This window comes from Mustela nivalis (genome assembly GCF_964662115.1).
Source record: "Mustela nivalis genome assembly, chromosome: 15".
Classification (NCBI taxonomy): Eukaryota; Metazoa; Chordata; class Mammalia; order Carnivora; family Mustelidae; genus Mustela; species Mustela nivalis.
In genome coordinates this window covers 11,259,199-11,268,580 of record NC_139034.1, presented here as the reverse complement: position 1 = coordinate 11,268,580, position 9,382 = coordinate 11,259,199, and the positions used below count along the sequence as shown (strand labels likewise).

At 50.1% G+C, this 9,382-nt stretch overlaps 1 protein-coding gene and 1 long non-coding RNA gene across 2 annotated transcripts; one reads left to right on the top strand and one right to left on the bottom strand.

Annotated features, from left to right (window-relative positions):
* Positions 1-2,048: 2,048 nt before the first annotated feature.
* LOC309848793 lies at positions 2,049-2,938 on the bottom strand. Its single transcript, XR_014303292.1, has 2 exons — positions 2,886-2,938; positions 2,049-2,837 (listed from the first exon to the last, which is right to left on the bottom strand). It is a non-coding gene; the product is annotated as an uncharacterized lncRNA (long non-coding RNA).
* Positions 2,939-2,957: 19 nt separating this feature from the next.
* LOC309848766 (ral guanine nucleotide dissociation stimulator-like) lies at positions 2,958-9,072 on the top strand. Its single transcript, XM_082700754.1, has 7 exons — positions 2,958-3,095; positions 3,544-3,594; positions 4,010-4,067; positions 4,466-4,573; positions 6,179-6,372; positions 6,958-7,017; positions 7,954-9,072. The coding sequence occupies exons 1-7, from the start codon at positions 3,052-3,054 to the stop codon at positions 8,165-8,167; spliced, it is 729 nt and encodes a 242-aa protein (XP_082556880.1). The 5' UTR covers positions 2,958-3,051; the 3' UTR covers positions 8,168-9,072.
* The last annotated feature ends 310 nt before the right edge of the window (positions 9,073-9,382 follow it).

The window sequence follows — 9,382 nt, the reverse complement described above, 5'->3', positions numbered from 1 at the left end:
ATTTATTAAGTAATTTGTCATCATTTTTGCAGGAGGAGTAATATTTGCAGATGTTGAAAAGAAAACTGAAAAAGTTTGCTCTATATACTTCATTAGCTGTACTGTATGTACTAAATTCTATTTGATTTTTTTCTTTTACTTTTTTTTGACCAGCTGCCATATCATTCCACATTCACATACATAGGAGGATTTTGTAATTTGACATGAGTCTCAGCCACAATTTAAAGTTGACACCATTTTTCTGGAAACCTTGGACAGTATATATAAGCAATAACCAGGAAATGCTTTATAGTATGATCACACCCTTCATCCTCTTTTGGCTAATCCCATTTTTGTAAGTTCTATAGTTGATGGATTATGTATGGATAATGGAATACAATGCTAACAAAAGGGATAGCCATCGTCCAGGTGTCTTTGATGTTGAAATATTCCCTGAGAGTGCTAAGAAAAGTTTGTGAATCATGTTTAAGTATCAATGTAAGGTCTCATTCATCAGATGTCTTGATGTCCCTTCCTATTCTATATTTCTCAGGGACTCCTTTGTCATTTGGTATTACTCCATTATTCTACCTTCTTCTTTATATAAAAGAGCATCCCATAAGATATTACCATCATTGGATTATTATATGTCCTTGAGATGATACAAGTAAAGACTTGACAAAAGCCAATGAATGTATGTTATTTTATATATTATTATATTATATAAAAATGATATTTAATGTACAGTTATATTAAATTATATAAATAATATTTTCAAGTTGCATTCCTGGTTTTATGATCCCCCCAGTGATAAATAAATATTTTATATTTCCAAAACTAGGAAACCCCCTACTGTCTCCCAGTTATAGTTCATTTCTTCCTGCATGATCTTCCATACACTTTTAAGGGAAAAAAAAAAATGAGTGACTTCCGGTTAAGTTTCACCTAGATCATTATTTAACATATGATTGCTGTCATCAAGACCATGTCTATTTCATAATAGTGGTTACCTTACATTATTAAGTCTGCAAAACATCCTAGTTCATTAGTTCTGGCCAAAAGAAAGACTTGGTTCATTACTCTGAGGAATCAACTAATCCATCATACACAGTAACAGAAAAACTGGACCTCAGCTGCTATTCTATTTTTTACAAATGATCATTTTCCCTCCAATGTTCTCTATCCTATATTGATAACCAATTACTTTTTAGACTATCTGGCAGCTGATTCATAAAAATTTATTCTTGTCAAAACAAAAACTTGATGCTTTGACTAATATTTTAAATATAGTTTTATTCCAATTTCTGTTACATATATTTTCATTGAAACTTCATCCAACTTTCTATTTTTTTTCTTTTTTTTTTTTTTTTTTTTTACGATTTTACTTATTTATTTGTCAGAGAGAGAGAGAGGGAAAGAGAGAGTGCATGCACAAGCAGGGGGAGCAGCAGGCAGAGGGAGAAGCAGACTCCCCTCCAAGCAAGGGGCCTGATGTGGGACTCAATCCCACATGGCCTGGGTTGAAGGTAGACACTTAACTGACTGAACCAACCAGGCATTCCAAAACTTCACCCAACATTCTAAAAGGATGGATATTATTCCATTAAAATTTGAACAGTCTCCTTCAGCCTCACTTTACTCTGCTGTAAATTGTGATAACAAGTAATTTATATTTCAGAGAGTTAGTTGTGAAAAAGTGATATAAAAACCCTAGCATAATATCTGCATAGAGCAAATGTACAAAGCATTAAATATTGACTAAAATATTAAATAATCATAATTCCTATTTAAAAATAACAGAAGTATGGGGTACCTGGGTGGCTCAGTTGTTGAGTTTCAGCTCAGGTCTTGATCTTTTGAGTCCTGGGATCCTGCCCTGAGTTGGACTCTGTGCTCAGCAGGGGGTCTGCTTGAAGATTCTCTGCCTCTGCCCAACCACACCCCCCACACACACTCTCTTTCTAATAAGAATTCTTTAAAAGGAGATGAAAGTAAGAAAAACCTGAAAAAAATAAACAAAAGGCTACAAAATAAAAATACAAAGAATGCTACGTAGTGATTTCCCTGAGCTCTGCAGCTTTGCAGCCCTCTCTGATCAGTGAACTTGAGAGGGGTGAGCTGTTCGTGATGGCCTTCTAGGGGAGGGGCTCTTGCCCTGATCCTCAGGTGGACTTCCCCTGGTGCAACTGCAGCTGGCCCAAGCAGCAGAGACGGGCCCTGGGTTCCAGCAAGTGCCGCTGTTTTACTCCCTGAAGGCTTGCAGCACCAATGGCTGAGGTGACTGTCACCGCACCCTGCTCCCTACCCCGGAGCTGAAAATTCACACCCAGCTCTTCAGTGAGCCCGCACAGAAAAAAACATTCCACCGGTCTTATCTCCTCGGATTCTGTCAGAACTCTGGGTTCAACCTGCCAGGGACGAGGCATTTTTATCGTAGGCACGTGACTGAGTTCCAATTCCAATTGTTTTGTTTTGTTTTATTTTTAAAGATTTTATTTGTTTGAGTGAGAGAGTGCATGAGAGCAGAGAAGGTCAGAGGGAGAAGCAGACTCCCCATGGAGCTGAAGCCCTATGTGGGATTCGATCCCAGGAATCCGGGATCATGACCTGAGCTGAAGGCAGTTGCTTAACCAGCAGAGCCACCCAGGAGGTGGGAACCACCCACTCCAGGTTCTATGGATTCCAGTGACACAGACCAACACCAGACCTGCGAGGTGTCAGAGGTCTCACCAAGCTCCTGCTTCTTCTGGACCTCTCCCAGGAAAGTGATCACCCAACTATGCTGTGATTCGGAGTACAGGGCTTTACAGAGTAGAAAGCCAGGACGTAGCTTCCTGGTTTTCAGCCATTTTCCCTAACTGATGTCTGGGAACTCTGCAGTCAAATGCTCTACCACTGAGCTATACCCCCTGTCTGGGAACTCTGAAGCATTCGGGCCCCACCTGGTCTTCTGCGGACCCCCGGGATCTTGAGATCATGCTGTCACACCTGGGATATCACCCCACTTCACCCCTTGAACACTTTTAAGCCAGGAATGTCCCAGACAGGGGTAGACACCTAAGTGTTTCAATCATGCACCTGGCTGTCGATGGAAACTTTGCAGTAGGCTCCTTCAGGTAGGTGCCTCCCCTCGGATGTATCCATACCCCTATCATCTGCATAACTTGTTCCCACCCAAGGGCCAAGGGCCAAGGGCCAAGGGCCAAGGTCAGTCCCTGACTAAGGGATTTCACTGAAAATTCAAGCCTAAGTTCTTGAGAAGCTACTACCCAGCCCTTTGTAGGTGGGGCTGTTGTCTTCTGGGTTCCAGAATATGAGCACTGATGAACACATGTGTGCACACAGGAGCGAGTGTGCTGGTGCACACAAACACACACACCCCAGGAGGGACTGTGGGGTGGGATCTGATTAGTAGCAGATTCCAAGAAGTTGATAGGAGGGAGGAAATTGGGTGGGAGGCATTTCCTACCTGTGACAGCACTCCTCTAACGTCATAGCTATTATCCAACCTATGCCTGTGGACATCTGATAGAAAGACATGCTGGAATCATCCATATTTTGCAGAGAAGGGACCATCCCTGTCAGGCACAATGGCTTATCTAAGGTCCAAACCAGGTAAGTATAGAGACTTGTGTCTGAAACCAGGTGTGTTTGCAAGCTGGGGACCTAGCTTCTCCCAGACCTTCCCTGGGGGCCTGTTCCGAGGGGTGTGTTGGGGTCACTGTGTACAGATAAGATGTGGCCTTGCATGCAGAAGGGGGATGAGGAGATGGCAGACCGGAGCACTGTTCATGTAGGGGTCCAACCAGGAGTGGGCCCCGGTAGGGGATCACAGGCAGTGATGTCACTGCCTGGATCACAAAGGCCCACAACTTATAACCCCTGCAACCAGGACCCACACTCTAGTCCGGTATCAGGGCTATTTGGACAGAAACGTCTGACACAGAAAGATGTTTTCGTCCTGTCTACGTACATCCCGGGGCTCTGGGTACCAGAGCCCCCAGGAAAATGGCTTGTTCCCATGTTGTAGAAGTTGGCTGAAACCACCCCCGCGATGCCTCAGGATATTTCGAGGGAGACGCCATAAGGTACTTACTACTGAGGAGACTAGGCGATGCCCACCCCTCTGAACCGTCCTAGGGAAGCCCCAACCCTTCCTCTGGAGTTTGAGGGGAGGAGGGATATGTGGGGGTTCCCGCCCATGGGCTGGAGGAGGGTGAGCACAGTGGATACCCTGGTGATCCCTTCTTGTTCACACCAATGTCAGGGTGGGCAGGGTGCACAGGGGATTCCTGAGGTGACTCTGAGCTGTGCCAGAGCACATCCAAGGCCCTGAAGCTGGGCCACGTTTCTCTCCTTGGGGGAGGGCTCTGCCACCTGGGCTGTGGTGTGTCTCGAATGGAGCGCCCTGGGTCTGAAGACCAGCAAAGGCCTCCAGACAGGGCTCTAAGGTCTCCTGCCTGCCTGCCGGGCACTGTCTTTACAGAACGCTCCAGAGGACATGGTGCAGGAGCTGAATGTCGACATCCGCTGCTCTCCTTCTCCGAAGAACAAGAAGCCGCACAGGGCCAACAGAGTCTGGCGCTGGCTCAGGGTGAGTGCAGGTGCTGGGGAGACTCGACCCCTGGGGCACCCATGCAGCACCAAGGGCCCCACTTCCTAGAAGCCAGCCTGGCCTCCTAGAGTCCTGTACTCCCATGAATCTGCATCCCATCTCTTCCCCAAAGTGGCCCTCATGGTCCGGCCCACGCCTTGGACAGAAGCACAGCCATTGTCCACATACTTATAGGAGTATCATTAAAGAGACTTTAGACAAGGTCTCATCCCGTTGATCTAGACTCCTTTTGCCCTGGCCTAGGCATTTTCCTAACTCGTGCTCCCAGGTGTCTCCATTGGCCCAACAGTCTTTCCTCAGGTTATACAAATCTTGCAAATAATCATTTGCAAGAATGAGTTGGGAGATTCTGATCCAAAGGGACATGGGGCCCATGGTACTTTGTCTCTTGCTCTGGGCTTTGTTTTGATGGAACACATCTTTGGGGCCCCTAGGGTGAGGAACAGGGGCCTCACTGCCCTGCACGGCAGTCCAGAAGGCCAGTCATTTATCACCGGCATCTAGCCCTTTCCAGGGGCAGGACTGGATATAATCCCCTTCTGTGGCTAATGAACAGTGCTGCATCCTACAGCCTCCGTGCCCTCCTATCCTAAGCCCTCTCACCTAAAACGTCTGTGTTCTCATCTCAAGAATGAGATATGTTGGGTGCCGGGGTGGCTCAAGGGGTTCAGCCTCTGTCTGCAGCTCAGGTCATGGTCTCACGATCCTGGGATCGAGGCCCACGTTGGGGGGGGGGGGTCTCTGCTCAGCGGTGAGCCTGCTTCCCCCTCTCTGTCTGGCTGCCTCTCTGCCTACTTGTGACCTCTCTCTCTCTCTGTCCAAAAAATAAATAAAAAATCTTTCGAAAAAATAAAAACAATGGGGCTATGTCATCAGAAATCACAGGATCCATGCCACTCATGCAGGGACGTGCTACTAATAGTCCGCTCACAAAAGGACCTGAGATACTAGCAAGTTCAGACATCATTTTTTTCAATTCTTTGTATGGATACCAAGAACATTTTCTCTTTTCCTTTATTTTTCTTTCTTTCTTCTTCTTTTTTTTAAATTTTATTTCTTTATTTGACAGACAGAGATCACAAGTAGGCAGAGAGGCAGGCTGAGACAGAGAGGGGAAGTAGGCTCCCCACCGAGTAGAGAGCCCGATGCGGGGCTCGATCCCAGGACCCTGAGATCATGACCTAAGCCAAAGGCAGAGGCTTTAACCCACTGAGCCACCCAGATATCCCTTCCTTAAAGAGTTCTTAATTGATTGATTGATGGATGGATGGATTGAGAGGGAGGCCGGGGTAGAGTGGGGAGAAGCAGAGGGAGAGACAGAATCCTCAAGCAGACACTGCCCTATGGACACAGCCCTACGAGGAATGCAGCCTCAGGACACGGAGAGCATGACCTGAAGCAAAACCAAGAGCCTTAGGCTGAACCCAATGAGACACTGAGTCACCCGATTCTTTTTCAGACTCTGGGCTCTCTTGTCCCACCTCTTGCAGAAGTCCCTGAGATCTGGGGGCTCATTCTGCCCTCCAAGCCCCAACCCTCCTGGTGGCCACAGCACTGACTCATGTCTCCTCTGATTCACCTCAGGGGGAAAATGGCTCAACGAGGAAGAGGAATAAGACCTCGATAGTATGGAACACTCGCGCCAGTTCATTGGGGGCCAGCATAGATTACCTGGTGACTGCCGTCCTAAAACAAGATCTAAACTATGTTCACACGTTTCTGGAAGTATACCGCAGCTTTGCTTCCACCCAGGAGGTGCTGGGCTTCCTCTTTGCAAGGTGAGCACCCTCCCCTGCCCCTAACTGCTCCGTGGTATTTGGCCAATGCCTGGTTGTGAGACTTGGCAGGACCCCAAATTCCCCAAGCTTCCCTTGCTCCTAACTGGGGCAGAGGTATTATAGGGACTCAATGGGGTCTTGTAGGGAAAGAACACTTGGTAGCCTGCGCCAGTGGAAAAGTCTGCTGTTGGGCCTGTGGGCATGCTCTTTGAACATTCCCGTGCCCCTCATGATGAAACCTCTGCCTCATTCCTGACTCTCACTGTGATCTTGAGCTGGGCTCCTCTGCCACTGAAAGGGAGATCTGAGATTCCTTCTGGGGTCTGTGTGTGGGTGAATCCAGAGCAGGCATCCCTGAGGGTGAGCAGGGGCCAGGGCAACTCAGATGTCGGTGATGGGCTGGTTGGGGCCCTTTCATTCAGCAAGCATTCAGGAAGCCCCAGTAGGTGGAGGCGATTGTCTCGGAGCTGAATGGGATCCCGGAACAGAACAGAGAGCACCTCAGGGCTGCAGGCTAGTCAAGGGTCAGATGGTGAGAGCCAACTTCCGCAGACATCTCATGTGATGCCCCCTGGCCTCCTCTAGATTCGGATGTGTTTCTTCCACCTACGATGAGGTCGGCGGACCCCAGGAGCAGTGCAACATGTGAGTAAGCTTTGGCTGCTCCAGGAGGGCCTTCCCTCTCCAGCAGGGCAGTGAGGGTCCTGTGAGTTCGAGGGGCTGCTGGACCTTCACGCACACCTTGTGATTCCTCTTTTAGAGTAAAGGTCTGAGAACTTCTACTGGAAACTGGGAAGGTGCCCTGGGGAACTGGGGTAGGTGTGTGAGCACTGTGGGAGAGCAGAGGGGCATGGAGGACAGCTTCCACCCCTGAGAGGGTCATGCTCCATCCCTGCCCCCTCCCAGCCCTCTCTCTGCCCCAATTCTGGGACCCAGAACGCAGGATTTAGGAACCATCGCATAGCAGTGTTGGCACCTGCACGCTGGGTGCACAGAGGGGGCTCAGGGAGAGGGTGACCCAGTAGAGCCCAGGGAGCAGCAGACATCCCACACCCTGTGGGAGGTGAGTGTCAGTGGAAACAGACCCACTCTCATGGCACCTAGTGAATGGGCAGAGGAGCTAACGGTGGAGGTATGGGGAGGGTCCTGGGAAGGCCTGGCTAGAGACAGAGTCCCTTTGTTCCCTCCTCGGTTGGATCTTCACGGAGCAGAGGCGAGTGCAGTGAGGGTAATTAAGAGGCTAGGCACCACCCCTCCCTGGGCACATGCAGTTGAATTCAAGTGGCTCGTGGGCAAGGAGACAGACTGAGGAGTGTGTCCAGCTCCCCTAAGAAGTCCAGAAAGGCTCCCGCCATTGATCAAGGACTCCGACTCCCAGAGGCTTTTGGCCAGCCCACCGTCTGGGAGCAGGCCTGTCTCAGGCAGGACTGCCAGGTCGCAGGTGGACAAGGAGTCCGACTGGTCTCGGACAGGAGCTGGAAGCCCAGGAGCCCAGGTTCCCACAGGGTGTCCCTGGGATATTGGTTTGGATGCATACCCTACCCTGTCCTCTGAGTTCTCTGCCTCCATGTCTGTCCCCAGGGCCATCTATGCCATCCTGGATATGTGGGTGGAAAGGTATCCAGGGGATTTTGTGCAGCCTCCAGAGTTTCCCAACTTGCATGCTGTACTGGCCTACCTGCAGGTCAATGCGCCTGGCTCGGACCTGCAGCGCCGTGCCCAGCTTCTGCTGCCAGAAAGGCAGCGTGCTGAGACCACAGAGCCAGAGGCTGGGGGTGAGGAGGACTGGGGTTGACTGATGTGGGCCTGAGGAGGAGGCAGGGTGGGCCACCCTGAGGAAGCCTCCATAGATTGTAGTTGGGCTGAGAGGAGTGAGTTGTCTCAGATCCCTGTCCCCATGGGCTTCCGCTGGGGACACCTTCCAAGGGCTGGGTCTTGAACGCAGGCCACGCTGAGTGGTGGGGAAAGGGAAAGGCGAGAGGGAAGTCAACCAAGCTGATGATGCTTTCTCTTCTTGGAGCTACATCACCGGCCCCAGAGCCAGATCAGGATGTGCTTCGGGAAGTTGTTCCAGCAGCCACTCTGGCACCCGCTGCACCTCTGGGGCCTGAGCTGGCCCCCGCCATCCCTGCTGCGGCAGCTCACTATGAATTAGGAAGACCAGTGACCCCCCCTGACCCGTTGGGGCCAGGGCAGATGGTCGTCAGGGCCCTCGTTCACTTCTCTGCCACGGAAGAGCCACCTGGCCTTTTGACTTTCCTGGATGACCAGCAGGGTCCTGCCCCCGAGCTGCTGCCCCCTGCCTCCGTGGAGCAAGCAGGTTCTGTCCCTGAGCTGCCGCCAACTGCCTCCGTGGAGCAAGCGGGCTCTGTCCCTGAGCTGACGCCCCCTGCCTCCGTGAAGCAAGCAGGCTCTGTCCCTGAGCTGACGCCCCCTGCCTCCGTGGAGCAAGCGGACTCGGTCCCTGACCTTCTGCCCCCTGCCTCCGTGGAGCAAGCGGGCTCTGTCCCTGAGCTGAGGCCACCTGCCTCGGTGGAGCAAGCAGGCTTCGCTCCCGAGGAGCACCTCGTGCTTGCTACAACCAGAAAGCATGTCTTTCCCATCCCCCTCGTTGCTTTTTTTGTATTTCTTCTCTTTTGTGTGTATGTATATAATTACATACTAGATTTAATTAAAGATAGAATTTGAGTTTACATAAAATTTTACTCGCATCCTTTGCAGTGGGATATGGAGGTTTCATTAGGTCCATCCAGGGTGTTGCACAACCATGTCGTTCTACGACGTTTCCGTCACAGAGACACCCGCGCTCCTCATCTCTCACTGCTCTGTCCCTCGCCCAGTCCCTGCAACCGCTGCTCTGCTCTCTGTCTCAGCCACTTCACCTCGACTTGGATTTTCCTCTGCCTGGAATCCTACAATATGGCCTTCTGGGTGTGTCTGCAGAACATAAGTGTGATTCCCCTCTTTGCAAACTTTGTTATACAAATAACATTTTATTACATAGGAATGT

Bases quoted from the DNA above. Each gene is read 5' to 3' on its own strand.
- LOC309848766 (XM_082700754.1), top strand. From the start codon at position 3,052: ATGCACCTGGCTGTCGATGGAAACTTTGCAGTAGGCTCCTTCAG. The intron at 4,574-6,178 runs GTGAGTGCAGGT...GATTCACCTCAG, and splicing joins GAGTCTGGCGCTGGCTCAGG to GGGGAAAATGGCTCAACGAG. The intron at 6,373-6,957 runs GTGAGCACCCTC...GGCCTCCTCTAG, and splicing joins CTGGGCTTCCTCTTTGCAAG to ATTCGGATGTGTTTCTTCCA.